General features: G+C 37.5%; 1 protein-coding gene across 3 annotated transcripts in view; it reads right to left on the bottom strand.

The window, feature by feature from the left end:
- Positions 1-2,290: 2,290 nt before the first annotated feature.
- dus1l (dihydrouridine synthase 1-like (S. cerevisiae)) overlaps positions 2,291-18,438 on the bottom strand; it is a 56,732-nt gene continuing 40,584 nt past the window's right edge. For all 3 annotated transcript variants that reach the window (XM_072242728.1, XM_072242730.1, XM_072242729.1), the window contains 4 exons: positions 17,860-18,023; positions 13,523-13,560; positions 5,035-5,110; positions 2,291-4,247 (listed from right to left, as the gene is read on the bottom strand). In XM_072242728.1, coding sequence (XP_072098829.1) covers positions 4,138-4,247; positions 5,035-5,110; positions 13,523-13,560; positions 17,860-18,023 — 388 coding nt within the window. In that variant the 3' untranslated portion in view covers positions 2,291-4,137. The remainder of the gene's footprint in view (positions 4,248-5,034; positions 5,111-13,522; positions 13,561-17,859; positions 18,024-18,438) is intronic.

Here is an 18,438-nt window from a genome sequence, read left to right as displayed (position 1 = left end):
AAGAAAGGAACTTAGAGGCCAGTTAGCCTGACTTCAGTGGTTGGGAGGATTTGGAGTCCATTATTAAGGATGTGGTTTCAGGGTACTTGGAGGCGCATGATAAAACAGGCCAAAGTCAACATGGTTTCCTTTTAGGACCACTTCTTTTCAGGTTATATCTCAATAATTTGGATAACAAATTTGATGGCTTTGTGGCCAAGCTTGCTGACGATACAAAGATAGGTAGCGTTGAGGAAGCAGGGAGTCTTCAGAGTGATTTGGACAGATTGGGAGAATGGGCAATGAAGTGGCAGACAGAATATAGTATAGGGAAGTATATGGTTATGCACTTTAGTAGAAGGAATAAAGTCAGACTAGTTTATAAACAAGAAGAAAATTCAGAAACCAGAGGAGCAAAGGGACGGGATCCCTTGTGCAGGATTCTCTGAAGGTTAACTTGCAGTCTGAGTCAGTGGTAAGGAAGGCAAATGCAACGTTAGCATTCATTTTGAGAGCACTAGAATATAAGAGCAAGGCTGTAATGCTAAGGCATCATTGGTCAGACTGCACTTGGGAGAATCGGGAGCAGGTTTGGGCCCCATATCTAAGAAAAAAATGTGCTGGCATGGGAGAGGGTCCAGAGAAGGCTCATGAGAATGATTCTGGAAATGTGAGGGTTAACGTATGAGCAGCATTTGATGGTTCAGGGCCCGCACTCACTGGAGTTTAGAAGAATGAGGGGGTATCCCTTTGAAATGTATCAAATAGTGTAAGGCCGAGACAGAGCGGACATGGAGAGGATGTTTCCTATAGTGGGTGTGTGTTGGACCAGAGTGCAGAGCCTCAGAATAGAGAGACATCCATTTAGAACAAAGATGAGAAGGAATTTCTTGAGCCAGAGGGTGGTGAATCTGTGGAATTCGTTGCCACAGATGGCTGTAGAGGCCAAATCATTAAATATATTTAAAACAGAGGTTACTAGGTTCTTACTTTGTCATGGCATCACAGGTTATGGGGAGAAGGCAGGGGGATGGGGTTGAGAGGGATAATAAATCAACCATGATAGAATGGCAGAACAGATGCAATGGGCCGAGTGGCCAATTCTGCTCCTATGTCTTGTGGCGGTATCTAACGATAGTGACTATTATATTAAACATTTTTGCCTTTGCCACTGGATAATTGTAATAAAAAGATAAAACCCCTGAATTGTGCAATAGATTGATCAGTACCTGTATCATGATGGCATCGTGATATGTATATATGAAAATGGCCCTAGAGTTACCATATGGACACTGGCTTACAGTTCCAATAGCCAAGACTTACAATGTGACTGAATCTGATGATATGTGGAAGTGCTCACGATACAACTTCTTCAGTAAGGAGCAGGATCTGAGGTCTAAACTGCTGTGCCCTGCAGCTGCAGAAAGGCACAGGATGATTCACTGGATTTTGCTCTTCATCTGCTCTTCTTTAAACAAATATTTTTATTAATTTCTCTTCCAAACTTAATACAAGTAGAAAATTTCACAGCCAGATACCAGAAACCACCAATTGCCAAGGGAAGTTAAGGAGAATTCACTGTTCTACATGTCACCTCTATTTACCTTCACTCAGTTTGCTTTTCGATTTATATACTGATTACAAAGTTTAAGTAAAAATAGCTAAATTAAAGAAAATAAATAAAGAGCATTAAGCTTAAAAGTAGAATGAGAAGCTTGGATTTTACATGTATGATGTTGTTCATTCTAAAAAAGGAAATATTTATGCTCATGATTTCCTGTGAGACATCCAATCTCCTGTCCATGTCAATAATTTATCTTCCACAATATTATAATAACATTTGATATGGCAAACAAGAGAACATCTGCAGCTGCTGGAAATCTGAGCAACACACACAAAATGCTGGAGGAACTCAGCAGGCCTGGCAGCATCTATAGAAAAAAGTACACTCGACGTTTCGGGCCAAAACCCTTCAAATGCTTAATCAAATTTACTTGATCAACTTTATCAAATGCCTTCTGGAAGTCTAAGTATACTAGATCTACACGTTGCCCTAATTGTGCATTCTTCAATTCTTCACGGAACACCAATACATTAGTCAGACAAGATATTCCTTTTGCTAAATTCTTGGTTTTGCTTGATTATCTTGAACAATTTGAAATTCGCTGTTATTACAAATTCCTTTTGGAAAAGGAATAGCTTTCATACAAATATATACTGCAAGAGAAATTAAAAACACCATTATGAAAGGAATAATTATACATAAAATTGAAATTTTATTAAATAATTTCAAAGAAAATATTAACAGTCACCAATTTTACAAATTTACCATTAAACAGTTCTGCCAATCTAACAAAATGTTTCCTTTAAACCATGCACTGAAAATATTGTTTAAAACCTGATTTTAGAAATTCCTTAATTCAGCAAATGATGCTTTCCTTATTTCAGCTGTAAGTGAATGCCTATGCAAAAATAAAACTTGACATCCAGTCTTAATAAAATCTCTGAATATTCCTCAAAGGCTTCATGCTCAAATGTATCTACCCAGATTCAAAGGGCAAGGAATAGTAAAGACTCTATGCATTTTAAGGGTACGCAAGGCCAAATGTGCTGGACACAAATGAGGAAGCTTGTAGAGGTTCAATCCAGTCCTCTCTTAATTTACTAACAGCCCATTTAACATTACTATTGATCAATCTCACCCTCTAGGATACTGTGAGCTCATGTTTGTACCTTGAATAGCAGCAGATTTTTACGTTGCTAGTTATTTTAATGGCAAGAAACAAATCATTGCAGATCCTTGTGTGAATTATGGCTAGCGATCAGAGTGCCTATAATAACATGAATGCAGTGAAGCTACAAGATTCTTCTTTATCCCTCCATAATAATGATGATGCACTCGAAGCTTCAGGGTCAAAAGGATTATGAAGAAAACTCAGGCAAGAACATTTGACCTGCATGCATTAAATTGTATTACACAGAAGTCATTTCAAGCACAGAGAACCTCTGCTCATGTTTATCCTATAACCAGCCACACTATACAGTCATGAATCAAATGTTTTGCAATAAAAATATAAAATCAGAATAAAAAGCCTTAAAAGGTAAATTGATGCATCTATTATCATCACATAGATTGTTATTTCTGAGATTTATATGTTTAGCCAACTGCCACCTATGAAATACATTGTAGTTGCTTTTAGGAATTTATTTTCTTTTCCATTGCAATAACTTAATGTAATACAATGCATTTATTTTAAGAAAGCAAATACATTCCTTTGATACCACACAATTTTAAGAAAAAGAATTTCATCTGTGAAGCTCAGTCATAAAATATTTGCTCAATTATTGTCAATGGCAATGCCCAATGGGCATCACATTACAACAGTGAAAGACAAAAACAGAGTACCTTCAAGCATACATTTCCATCAGACTTTGCATTCTTGGAAGTTTTTCTTGAATTAGCAAGCCTTGCACAGTGGGTCTCAAGTGTTCAGTATAGCAGAGGTCACAACAATTTCCAAAACCAGCGCACAAAGCTGATGAACTCCTTGGGAGGTGTCATGTAAGATAATATTAAAATTAAAACTTTAAAATATCTTGGACCAATTAAGCATCTTTTGCAAACTACCATAGATAAAATTTATACACTGGAAGCTTCCTTCCTGTAAATGTCTTTAAAAGATTAAGAATGATTAGCTGACATCTGGTAGATATCTGCGGTTCTGGAAATTCATGATAAGTTAGCAGATTGGAGACCATTTTATTAGCTATGGATTATTTAACTTCCCCTTTGGATTATTACTCTCTAAGGACAAAAGAATGATAGGCATTTAAAATAATTATTGAAGGCATAATTTTGTTGATGGCTTCAATGGATACTAACAAATGTTCTCTTTCATTTGCTTGACAGCTAAGTATTAAAATCAGAGAGGGAACCGGGAAACCAAAATTAAAAGTCAAATGGGACATGGGAATACTGTGCAAATATCACAAGATTAATACAGTTAGTTGACCGGAATGCTTCTTAGCATAGTTCAAAATTAATACTTGAATGGTAAAAGAAAACTTAACCTTGAGCCCTGTGCATAAATACATTTAAGTGTGCATGTGCGCAACAAACCAAATATCCATTAAAATTTAATGGGATGGACAATTTCTTCAGGAACCCAAATGTTCATGAATTCTGTCTCCATTTTCCAGTATTCCCTCTTCCATTAGTTTCCATTTCAATCTCTTCTCATGTTTAGTTTTGAAGAGTAATCCATGTCCTACCAATAAACCAAACAACAATTCATTAAAAAGCCGTATTCTGTCTGAAGCTGATGAAGCAATCAATACCTCAGCTGTGTCTCATTCTGGTCTCACTGTAATTTGTAACACGAAGGTGAGTATCTGTTTCTAATATGATCAAAACTTTGGATCTATGATGCACCAGTGACGTATGCAAACATTGCAATGGGTTTTAGAAAAGTAATTAGAAAAAGGGCAAGACCAAAGCAATTAAAAGCTTAGTGAAGTGTGGATTTTAAGAAGGGATTAAAGAAGAGGAAGAGGTACTCTCATAAGGATACACATTTCTCATGGCTAACCAGCTAAGGAGCTGTTAAAATATTAAACACTGGGACAAATGGCTGATGCAAACAGAGCTCAGGTGCCAGACGCATGTCCTTTATAACGGCCAACTACACCACTACTATACCTTCAGGACCTTGATCTGTGTGGGTCAATGTCCTCCTGTTGCCCAACTATGAAGCCAATTAACAACTTGCTGGTTAGCAAACAGTAGTTTTTGGTTGATAAAAGTTACTCTGTGGGATTTCGCTATGTCGCTGTTTAAAGAGCTGTAATCAAATTCAAAACAGAAAAAGATTTAAAAAGTGAATGACTGCAACTTCTATGGGGGGGGGGAGTAGGAGGTGAAAGAGGTTTCCAGCATGATCTCAATTTCTCTCTCTCTCCACAGATCCTGCCCGATTTGATGAATCTTTCCAGCATTCTGTGTTTAATTCAAATACTAGGATTTAATTGATTATACAATCTTTAGAGTTTACTGACCTGCACAGTCAGCCATTTCTTTGAACGCTTTCTTCTTACAACAACCACGACACAAGTTGAAAATACATTTTGTTCCCTGGATTTACAAAACAGACATTGAAATTTATTACAGCTCAATAGCACATTTCACTTATTAATTTCAAATATCTGCAAACATTCAAGTAACTTGCTAGCACCGAGCTCTGATTTTCACTTGATGGATCAACATCACTCTTAATACAACAAAGCCCTTAAAAATATTTTTCCGCATCTGCCATGATGTTAAGTTCTTTTGCCGAAACGCCAAACTAGGAATTTAAGCACACAAGTCTGAAGTGATAAAATGTTTTTTTTAAGAAATATGTATAATCCCATACACATAACTGAAAAAGATAATTCTGATCCCTGACAATTTGTAAATGTAACTTGGACACCTGAGAAATATTGAGACCCATAGATTAGCAAGAAGGAATTCTGTAAATCTCTGTATATGTATTTTTTTTACCCCGAGTACTCTGTGTAATGATCTTTCTTTTATGAAAGACATACAATTTTCACCACAGTTAGCAATTTGACCATGTTTCTCTTAAAGTCACCAAATTACGTTCTATAGATTAGAAAGACTGAGATTGATGCCAAGTTATTTCACTTTGAAAGTCTAAAGTCATCTTGCTCTTTAAATATATTCCATTGTTCTTTTGAGAAGAAATAGATGGATTGCAATGTTTAATGGTGTTTTGGAATCTGCACATTATTGGCAAAGCCGTTAATTATTGCCACATTCTCGAGCTCCTGCCTTCCTTTTGGTGAAGATCCGTTATTGGTGGGTGGGTAGTTTGGTATAGTCCTTTCGGTAAGTTGGGAGTTTTAGGATTTGGACCTAGTGATGATAAAAGTATACCTTCAGGGTGGTCAGTGATGAATGAATCTGCATATGGTAGTGTTTCCACATACAATACTTGGCCTTGGCAGTAGAAGTTGCAGGTGGGAGATGTTTTTGGCGATGGACGGGGTGAGTAAACACAGTACACTTATGTAGGTGGTGCACACTGTTGCCAATGTGCACTGGTGATGAAAGGAAGAAATGCACAGGACGTTTAATGGTGTGTAATTTATTCTAACCAAAATATAAAGGTTAATCATCTACAAGTCAAGAAGCTATACAGTTCATTTAAATGTTGCATAATTTTAAGACCATTTTCATCTGGATAACAAAGACATCTACATCAGACTCCTACTTATTGATTATAGCTCTGTCTGCAGTGCTATAATTCTTGACTCACCCTCAAACCCATAGACCTATGACTCTGCACCTACTTCTGCAACTGAATCCCTGACTTCCTAATCAATGGACAGAAATCAGTAAGGATAGGAAACAATACCTCCTCCATGATTTTATCCTTCACACCAGTGTCCTGCAAGGCTGTAACCTCAACCCTTTATTATTATATTCCCTATACACTCACGATTGTGTGGCTAAATCTTGCTATAGCTCCATTTGCAAGTTTGTATATAAGAAATCAATTCCAATATATAGTTCTAATCAAGAAAATTGTTGAGTTTTTATAGAAGTTCTATTGATTAAGTTATGCTGCTATCGTCTGTTCATTTTTAGTATGTGTAGAATCAATGTCAATGATGAGCAATCATCTGTATGCAACATAATTATACTCAAGCCATTTCTACTCAAAAGTTTTCTTATTCAGAAAATCAATTTGCATGTATGTGCTAAAACACTGTTAAAAGCAGATTATAGAACATCTACAAGCACTGAGGACCAAAAATTCTCTTAATGTTCCTACAATTCCCAGCATGCTCTTCTGTCACAGCTAAATCCACTTTAACCAGATTGGTGATTGTTATGCTAATCCACAGAAACAGCAAATGGAATTCAAAAATTCTACATTCCTGTAAATAAGGGGTTCCCAACCTTTTTTATGCCATGGACCAATACCATTAAGCAAGGGCTCTGTGGACCCCAGGTTGGGAATGGATTCTTATGATGAAAATATTTAGTTTCACCTTATCACAAAAGATGAAGAAGCTACTGCTTGTGATTATTTCCTTGTCTATTAGTGAATGGGAAAATTATTCTTTTCTCTCACATAGTTATTACCTAGCATTTCCTTCAACATTCCTGACTGCATCCTTTGTGAATAAGTGAAAAATAATAATGGCTGCTACTCTTCACCATCTGCTGCTGTCATTCACAAGATCAAGCGAAATAAGTGAGCAGTAATCTTGTAGAACAAGGGTCAGCACCCGAGTCTCAGCTACTTGCAACCTAAAACACTGGCTTGAATGAAGAGACCAAGTATAAAATATCCAAGCTTGGTTAAGATGCCATTAAGATGGATAATAAACAGTATTGAGACACCAAGTCCATGAAAGTTTAAATAGTTAAAACTGTGCCAAGTATAAACACAGACCTGGTGTCTACCCAGCCAAGACCGTTCTATTTGTCATGGACCTGAATGATTGCCTGTAGTATCTCAGTATATAAAAGAAATATCTCAGTCCCCAAGACAACTGCTATCTTCAATGACTAATTAAAGAGATGGGCTGTAACCTTGCTGAACCAGGTGTGTCCTCCTTAAGCCAATTTAACTGGTTCAAACATTTAACAATTAGCTGGAGATAAGACCATCTGTTCCTTCTTTGTATTTAACACATCTGTGTAAGTATAACATAGCTGTAATTATTTTAGGTATCACATCACATCATTCATTTTTGGTATACAGTTATTTAATTTTTAAAGTTAATTCATCTTTCATGAAAACAAGTTATTCACCCAAGAGACTGAAGGAAAAAAGTTCTATATTAACAAACAAGCCAAATGTAAAGAAACATCAACTCAAGGGTAGGTAATCAAAGTTATTTCCAATTTGTTCACTTCCATGCACTAACCAAATATGTTATAGTGGTAAAATAGCAGAAAGAACACTGGGCTTTCTATTTTCCAAAACTAAATCAAAATGCTTAATTACAAAGCCAAAGTATTTAAACTGTCATATGAAGAACACAGAAATTATAGATGCTATTGGCTTGCATATGTATATAATAGGTTCTTTTACACAATGTGTCTACTGCACAGACAGCACTAAACCTGCTATCAGGTCATTTCACATGCCTACTTTTAAGATTAGGATTTCAATTGGTCTCATTATTGCTCATGCTTCTTTCATCACCTGCTATTATGCCTCAATGGTTAAGGTTATGAATAATGATAATGATACCAAAGTGAGGTGATTTTAAAGAGTCTGCACAGTTGGCAGAGAAATACTCTTACTATCAGAACCAATCAGGACTCCAAATGTACAACACTCAAAGTTTTCAACCAGCAGTGATTGGAAAATTATAGTAGTGTTCACCCGAACTTACTAATTGCACAGTCAGCTAATGGTTCACTAGTCAGCAGTACAGCCTCAGAACTGCCTCTTGAGTTCATCAATGCTCAAGCATAATGATAGCACAATCATCTCATGCAGTCTATACTTCACTGCATGAAGTTCAGCAAAACCAATCGCTAAAAAAGTGCAAACAGGTAATCTCCATACCAACTTCTGGAAACATAAACTGTGACCAGACAAACATATTTTTTCACACTGTACATACAGCAATATGTTTTATACTCTGCTCTTCAGACTTCAAGAAATTGATATTTTTCTATTTTGTTCTAAAGCTCTACGTTGATCAAAAGACAGGTAATTTAAAACTTTGATATTGGTAGTACATCTGTGATTTAAAAAATTAACACTAGAATGCAGAGTAAAGTCAGATGTGAATCATTTTGGACATTTATTCTGGAGATCTTGGAAGATACATTCACTCTGAAAGTGGGAAGAGATACAGCACTGTGCAAAGGTCGTATGGACCCTAGATTTTTTATATAAATTTTGTTTTCAGTGTTTAGTTTTTGTCTTCTGCATTAGTGTGTCAATAGAAAAGAGCAAATTTTAGATTTCCAAACATTCATTTTCCAAAAAAAATTATTTAGAAAAATAATCAATGACATAATTAAATGAATGAACTAAACTGATCAGCCAGAAAGGAAATGCGTGTAGAAGGAATCAAACTGGGAAACGTGATGAGGGAAGGGCAAGATTTTTGGAGTAGCGTAAGGTTGGAGGACTCTGAGGTGGATGTTTTGGCCGGAAGAGACCGCTGCCAGTTACACCCCCTGTAATGTGACTGAGGGGAACCTATGGCGGGAAGTTCAGATAGGGAGTTAAGTGATGGTATGGAATGGAATTTGGTAAGAAATAAAAGGAAACTGAGTCGGGGGTGGGGGAGAAACGAGTTCAGATGAGGAGGGTTGCCCTGTGAAAGACATTAGGACTGTGGTGGAAGATGATATCAACTTCATAGAAATGATTACATTTATATCTAATTCTCATAAACATCTTCATCTGTTTCACTTGACGAAGGCTACTCAGAATTTTCATAAAGTCCGCAATATGTCTTAGCAAAGGTAGGGTGTTGATTACAAGTACCGATGTAAAAGAACAGGAAAAAATATTGAGAATGAAGACTCTGGATGACAGTAAAATTGTTAGTACATTGGTAGGGGCAGAAATGAAGGTTTGGGATGTTATTTCTGGTGAAACTCGGTGTGTATCTAGAGAAGATAATAGGGACAACCTGAGTAGGGGTAAGGTAAACTTGGAAAGAAGGGAAAATGTGCTAGTCTGTTCTGTTGCGTTTTTCTGAGGAATTGCTACCGTCAAAAGTTTATTCAGGCTGTATTAGTTATTCTGTTAGAGTGCATGATCCATTGCAGTGTTTTAAAGTGTCAACGAGTGGGACATGTTGACACTTCTTGCAGGGGGGAATTGTGATGAGCAAAATGGGGAGGTGAACATAACTATGGAATTAAAACCGGTTTGAGAGGTAGGATCTGATCCCTGTCATGGCTCCCTTCACATGGTATTACAGTAGGTGGCAATATTGCAACTTCCTGACAGGTGTGCACAAAAGGAGGAGGAGGAACCAAACTGGGCAAAACACAACCAAACTAAAAGGTGAGGTGTGACAGATGTGTTACATTAACCTTCAAATCATCAATTCTTACACCATGGCAACAGGACACATGGTGGTCATCCTGCATCAGCAAGGACTCTCCCAAGCAAGCAGAAAATGTGCGCCAGACAGGAATTTCAAAATGTGCTGTCCTTGCTCTTCTGAAGAAGCATAAAGAAATGGGCAAGGCTGAGGACCAGAAACGCAGTGGTCAGCCATGGAAATTAAGTGCAGCAGATGAGACATACATCAGATTGACATTCCTCTGATTTCTGGTCAAGATGGCACCTGCTTACAACAGTCCTTCAGTCAACATCTTCTGGATAGATCATGAAACCAAACAGTTCACTTCTTTTATGTCTTTTACATTTGTTTTTTTGCCTTGAATGTGATTCTGGAAAGGTTGGAACCTGTGATTTGCAGTTTGGAGGTCATTCGGGTGTTTAAGTGCTCTGCAGTCTCCGAGGGGATTCCAGGAGGCAGAGGCAGTGTGTGGGAACCATGGGGCAAGAAAGCTATGAGCTAATGTTTGACTCCATTTCGCCAAATAAAACTTCCATTGTTTGCCATTTAAAGTGATGAGGGAGATTGAAATGCTGGCTGCCTGCCTTTTTATTACTGGGGGGGGGATCACTCTGCTGCTGGAGAGGGCAGACTGCCTTTTAATCACTGGTGAGATCGCTTTGCTACGGAGAGGAGCGTGTGCCCAGGTTTTTTGTGTTTTGGATGTGGATTTCTTTTTCAGTCTTTTGGTATTTTTGTATTCTGTGTTTTTCACCCGATCTTTTTTGGTTTTTGTTTTCTGTTTTTTTTATTGTAAACGTCACTCCACTCTTCAAGAAGGGAGAGAAATTATAGGCCAGTTAGTCTGACCTCAGTGGTTGGGAAGATGTTGCAGTCGATTGTTATGGATGTGGTTTTGTGGTACTTGGAGGCACATGATAAAGTAGGCAAAAGTCAGCATGGTTTCCTTAAGGGAAAATCCTGCCTGACTCATTTGTTGAAACTCTTTAAAGAAATAAGAAACAGGATAGACACAGGAGAATCAGTCAACGTTCTTACTTGGACTTTCAGAAGACCTCATGTGCCACACATGAAGCTGCTTAACAAGGATCCATGGTATTACAGGAGAGGTACTAGCATGGAAAGAGCATTGGCTGACTGGCTGGAGGCAAAGAGCAGGAATAAAGGGAGCCTTTACTAGTTGGCTGCTGATAACTTGTGATGTTTCACTAGGGTATGTGTTGCAACCACTTATTTTTACTTTATATGTTAATGATTTGGATGATGAAATTGATGGCTTTGTGGCCAAGTTTCTGGACGATATGAAGGTAGGTGAAGGGGCAGGTAGTTTTGAGGAAGCAGAGAGGCTACAGAAGGACTTAAACAGATTAGGAAAATGGACAAAGAAGTGCCAGTGCAGGATTCCCTACAGGTTAATTAGCAGGTTGAGCTGGTGGTGAGGAAAGAAATACAATGTTTGCATTCATTTTGAGAGGACTAGAATATAAAAGCAAGGATGTAATGTTGAGGCTTTATAATGCACTGATCAGGCATCATTTGGAGTATTGTGACCAGTTTTGGGCCCCTTATCTAAGAAAGGATGTGCTGACATTGGAGAGGGTTCAAAGCAGGTTCACGGAAATGATTCCAGGATTGAAAGGCTTACCATATGAAAAGCGTTCGATGGCTCTGGACCTGTACTCACTGGAATTCAGAAGAATGAGGGGGAATCTCATTGAAACCTATCGAATGTTGAAAGGCATCAATGGAATAGATGTGGAGAGGATGCTTCCAATGGTGAGAGAGTCTAGGATCAGAGGGCACAGCCTCAGAATAGATGGATGTCAATTTAGAACAGAGGTGAAAAGGAATTTCTTTAGTCAGCGAGTGGTAAATCTGTGGAATTCGTTGCCACAGGTGGCTCTACAGGTCAAGTCACTGGGTATATTTAAGGCAGAGGTTGGAACATTGTTGACTAATCAGGGCATGAAGGGTTATGGGGAGAAGGCAAGAGACTGGGACTGAGAGGGGAATGGATCAGCCATGATGAAATAATGAACAGACTCGGTGGGCCAAAATGGCCTAATTCTGCTCTTAAGACCATAGGATATGGGAACAGAATTATGCCATTTGTCCCATCTTATCTTATGTTCTTAAGGAGTACCTTATTTCACAGAGTTTTCTGAACATCTGAACTATAATATAAAGCAACTGATTCCAGTGTATTTAACCACCGGTTAACAGTTGGACTAGTAAAGTGTTGTAAATCTTCGTAATAGCATTTCCAAAAACCTCACCCTATCCTATCCAGCGGGAACTAATTCCTAGCACCAGATGCTTCTTTACACTGTGCTCAGCCATTGACTAGTCATGTATAAGCCAACAGGTTCATGGAAAAGATGGCAGCTGAATCGGATCCTGTTTACCTCATTAGTAATATGCATGTGTTTTCAAGCAGTTACACTGCACAGCAAATAGACTAGAACCTTAGAAACTTTTTCTTTGCCCTGTACGGGAGCATGACATTAACTGCAGGCTCCTGAAGTTACTGGCCATGATCTGCCCAGTTGGGAAGTGGAAGTGGAATCTAACACCTGGTTCACAAAATGAACCACTAAGCTAATGTGGGTACTTCCCAATGTGTTGATGTCAGAGTAAACAGATTAACCAATTCAAATTAACTTTTTGATGTTGGGTTGTCCTGTGCACTAACTAATACTTGATTTAGATTTGCTGAGTTCACATAATACTCATGTGCATAAAATTTTGAAAATGAATGCAAGAACAACGTAACAGTTACAAAAGCCTGATCAATCCTACATCAAAATAAAATACTGAAAACTAAATTTTGGAGAAACTTTTCAAAATACATTGATTTTAGAAAGATGAGAAGAAAACAAAAAGCAAATTAATGACATCTATAACTATTAATGACATATGCAGAGCCAATAGGAAAATTTTGTATCATTTTCATACTCTACTTGGATAAAAAGATATAATACACAATGAATATTATATGATAAAATATAAAGAGATGTAAAAGAGATAACCGTTAAAAGGCAATAAATGGCAACAACTATCAAAATGAGTAAATCTCCACTTGCTATTTTATTGACATGATTTTGATTAGTCATTTTAAATTTATGGCCAATTTAGTAAGGCTCTGGATATAATCCTGTTGAGTACAGAATAAAAATCCATGACGTTCCGATAGTACTTCCCTAACCTACTGCCCATGATAAGGTGTGTGGGAACATCACTACTTGCAGGTTCCCTTCCAGGTCACCCACCATTCTAACTTGGAAATGTACTGCTGTTTCCTTGTCATCAGTGGGATATCCTTCTCAAATTGCTTTATGAGAGTATCTTCACTAGAAGCACAGCCATAGTTCAAGACAGTGACTCACAAGGCTAATTACAGACATGCAATAACTGCCGGCCTCCCCAACAATGCACATATCCTGAAAAATGAATAAAGATATCTTACCTTTGGATTCCCACACTGTTCACATTTCACATACTTAGCTGAAAATTAAGAAAAAAAATGTTATAAGGAAACTGATTTTATCATTCTTATGTCTAAGTTCACAAAATCTTTGAAAACATCAATATACAATTGTAAAGTGTAAAACCAGATGCATTTCGATGAAGGGTCTTGGCTCGAAACATCAACTGTTTACTCTTTTCCATAGATGCTGCCTGGCCTGCTCAGTTCCTCCAGCATTTTGTGTGTGTTGCTTGGATTTCCAGCATCTGCAGATTTTCTTGTGTTTGTATTGAAACCTACATTCTTGCCTTCATCAGCCATAGGTTTGATTGTTTCTATACACCCATGATTGGCATATTTTCTTTTTCTCTCTATAAATTTGATGTCATATAAAACTGTGCTGCTCTGGTTCTAATTTGCACCATCTAGTTCTCCAGTCACATGTCTGTTTTTTTTTAATATAATGGCTCTCAATTCAATTTAAAAATTCTCATCCTTGCTTCTTTAGGTGGTCAGAAATAGTCTTCTTCCTACAGCTTTATAACTCACCAAGAAATCAAAGCTCCTCCAATTCTGTCCTCCTGATCAGTCCTAAATTTAATTTCTCCTTCATTGGCAGATGTACCTTTGGTTGGCGAGACAATAAATTTCACTCCTATGCTCCTTCCCCGCCCCCCCCATTTAAATGTTCTTTAAAAATGTAAACCTTAACTAAACTTCTGATCATCTCACCTTAAATGGATCAATGTAGAGGTACCTTAACCAAAGAACACAAGAGTTGTTCAACTAGAATATATAAAGGTTCAAGTTTTACCATCCCCCTCATCACCAAAATGCATTGATTGACAGCATTTCTGTTTCATTGTTGAAGACATGTAGGCACAAACTAAATCCCAGATATCCTGGATTGGATAAACACCCCTTCAGTTAGCTTTTAACTGTTAAAGAGAGCAAAGCAAACTTTCAAATTCAGCTTTCATATAACGGGACAAATGAACAACAAAATGCGTCAACTGGTGAACAAGATAAATGTGAAGTTGTTCATTTTGGGAAAAAGGAATGGAAAAATTGAAATATTTATCATGCACATTCAGATGTTCAATGGAGCACAATTAAAGCCATAGAACAGAATGAAGACACAGGATTTTACAATAGTAATGACAGTGAAGCTACCAGTAGACATCATTATTGCTCAGAGAAACTACTGACAGTCAGCACCATTAACTGAAACTGACATCAACCTTAGGATGTCCATGTAGTATATTTTAATATGAAAATCCTGAAGATGCTGTCAGCCATGCATTACAATCCTGCAGGCTGTGATGATGATATTTCTGAAACAGGAATTAACAAACAAAGCAATGCGAATTTGTGTTTTTTTCCCAAATGTAGGAATATAACTCACCCATAGATTTTGCACCAGGTCCTAGAAGGTGCAAGGAGTATTTTCCCATAGTGGAGTGTTTTAATAGAAGACAAAAGCTGCGAGGGACCCAAGTAGCAGATTTTAATTCAAGACTTTCAAAAAATCATCCCAGTGGCTTGTTAATTTGTAAAAAAGAACTTTCGGAATGCATATTAATTTGAAAAGATTAAAAATAAATCTCTCATTTGGCTTGTTGATACAAATTTTTAAATTTTCAAAAAGCTATGTTTTGAAAATAAATTTCTCGAAGTTTTTGAAAGTGGCTGAAAGTTCCTAAAAATTTGAACAGTACTTTTCTCCCCTAACTGTTCAGACAGAATCCAAGGGAGAAACTTACTCTAGTTTTCATATCTTATTTTGTGTATGATGATAACGTGGCCCCTCTTTGGGTATACCACTTTGCAAGCACACAAATTTACACAAAAAACAGTTACAGAAGATTGACTCACTGACCATCACCAGTTCTCACTGGCAGGACCCCTGGGGATTAAGTGGCACTTCTGAAATGAGTCTATTGCTAATTGTTGTCAGTGTGCTCTTGGCTGCAAAACCCAGGCCATAGCGCTTATTAAAACCAAGCTCAAAGCAATGAATTAATCTGGTATTTATATATGAAGGAATTAAGTAAGAAAAAGTATGTAAGACATCACTGAAACTGTATTTACAATTTTGCAACCTTCAATAAAAAAGAGGATACAGAAAGCATGGCAAGATGCAATGTGGATTAAGTGGGATGATACTTGGGAATGAGACAGGGAAAACATAAGAAGCAGGAACAATAGCAGCCCCTTAAACCTGCTTCCCCATTCAATAAGACATTGACCTCAACAAACAGTTTATTGCCTATCCCTCAATTCATCTAATATCCATAAAATTATTGATCTCAATAAACTCAATGTTTAAACCTGCGCAGCTTTCTTAAGTAAAGGATTCCAATGATTCACCCCTATCAGTGAGGATTTCTTATTTCAGATCTAAATTATCTATCACTTACTGTGAGCCTCCACGTCTAGAATCTTAAACACATAAACTGTGTTCAAGATTATTACAGAATTTCAGAGGATAGTGGTAAAAGATTATTTACGGGCCTGTATCCATCAAGGCTTTTGAGCAAATTAATGGAAGTTGGAAAAAAGTCTTTACACAGAATGCATTTTATTTTGAATTTACCACCACATACAATTTCAAAGTGGATTCTATAAATGATTTTAAAGGGAAATTAAATACAGAACATGGATGACAAGAAGGAATGACCATGTGGCGCTTACAAATACAGACTGATGCACATGTTGCCATGTTACTGTGCTATAATCTTCAATTCTATGGCATGAATGGTAGGGCACTGAGGAGTGTGATAGAACAAAGGGGTCTGGGAATACAGGTCCAGAACTCATTGAAAGTAGTGTGACAGATAGATAGGGTCATAAATGAAGCACACTGGCCTTCATAAATCAATGTACTGAGTACAGGAGATAGGCTGTTATTTTGAAGTTGTATAAGATATTGGTGAGGCCTAATTTGGAGTATTGTGTGAAGTTTTGGTCACCTACCTACAGGAAAGATGTAAGCAAAGTTGAAAGGGTACAGAGAAAATTTACAAGGATTTTGCTGGGTTTGGTGGACCTGAGATATAAGGAAAGATTGAATAGGTTAGAACTGTATTCTTTACAATATAGCAGATTGAGAGGAGAATTAATAGAGGTATACGAAATTATGAGGGTTATAAATAGGGTAAATATAAGCAGCAGGCTTTTTCCACTGAGGTTGGGAGGGACCACAACCAAATGTTATGGGTTAAGGGTGAAAGGTGAGAAGTTTAAGAGGAACATGAAGGGAAACTTCTTCACTTAGAGGATCATGAGAGTGAGGAATGAGCTGCCAACATAAGTGGTGCATGTGTGCTTCATGTCAACATTTAAGAGAAGTTTGGATAGGTGATTGGTACATGGATAGTAGGGATATGGAGGGCTCGGGTCCTGGTGTAGGTCCATGAGACTAGGCAGTTTAAATGGTTTCAGCATGAACTAGTTGGGCTGAAGGGCCTGTTTCTGTGCTGTACTTCTCTATGACTCTATGAAAAAGGACTAGGGTACAAATTGGGCTAGAACAGTCTCGATGAGTGAACAGTCTTCTTTTGAAGCTGACATTTTATATTTTGTGTAATTACCATGCCTTATTCCCCATTCCTACTAATAGAAGACCTGAAAAAAATACTTCTGGTTTCCTTCAACTTCATTCAGGCCAAGTGATCACTATAATAAAATCCAGCTTCACTCAGATAGTGCTTTGATGTTATTGGATTTTAATTTATGTCACTGTGTCATATGTCCTTTGGTTTCTCCTTCATTTTGGAACCATGAACAGAGAATTCAAGGATTGAAAGAATGCAGTTAGTCTAGGATTTTATTAATTCTGCTTCCAAGTAGCATCTTGCATGACTCACTTTTAAGAACGATTTTAAATACTTTAGCAGGATTGGTATTGATATTGGTCTATTATTGTCACAGTGAAAAGATACAGTGAAAAGCATGCCTTTCATGTGTTCATACAAGTCGAATCACTACATGGTGCATTGAAGCAGAACAAGATATGTTGTGTTTGGAAATCCATGATGAGTCTTTTGCCATAGATTCAATGGGCAACAACCACGGGGCTGAGCAAAGAACACAGCTCACTGTACTAGGAAGGAACTCAAATATTTAGCAGTTGACCAGTAATTTGGTTTCTTTGCTTAAACTCAAGATGTTGTGGAGTTTTGTGCTGTACAGGATTCCATAAGTAATCAAACTTAAAGTATATTCTGATCAAAACATTACACTTTGACTGGGACCAGTGCAGGACTAATAACTCAGCGTACCCATCTATAAAATTGGCTTCATCCTTCACGTAGATCCCAAATTAGAAAACTTACGTTTCACTGAGGTATCAAAATTTTTTTTGGGATTTCGTGCTTTCTTTTTCTGTTTATTCTTTGAAAGGGATTCAAGATTCCCATCCTCCTCTTCCAGTGCTCTTTTTCCACTGGTTTTCCCACCATTAGGTTGTTCCCCGTTTTGGGAATTACTGTCCTTGGGTCTGTCAAGCAGAACAGAAATATTATGTTTTAAATTGAAATTACTTACATCATATGTTACAGAGTCTGTGCACTTAAATATCATCAAGAGCATCAGTGCAGAACATAATGTCCTGCTCAGAGCCTCTGATATGGTCACAATCCACTTGGTTGATTTGCCTTCCTTCTGTGTGAACGTCAATTTATTGGCACTCCCAAGTATACTACCCAAAAGCTAATAGTTCTTTTACAAAATTGAACAACTCTCTACAAAGGTTATAGCCACCCTGCTGCCTACCAGCTTGCAACTGTCACATTGTTGGTGCTGGATGGAAGTACCAAAGTACCAAGATCTGTCAGACCAATGTGTTCTGCACTTATTTTTCAATACTGCAGTGACTAAGTAACATTCGTGCATCATCTGCAAGTAATTTCCTA

Source organism: Mobula birostris, chromosome 24 (genome assembly GCF_030028105.1).
Source record: "Mobula birostris isolate sMobBir1 chromosome 24, sMobBir1.hap1, whole genome shotgun sequence".
NCBI lineage: Eukaryota > Metazoa > Chordata > Chondrichthyes > Myliobatiformes > Myliobatidae > Mobula > Mobula birostris.
Note: the sequence above shows the minus strand (reverse complement) of the source record. Positions and strands in the feature narration are given on the sequence as shown.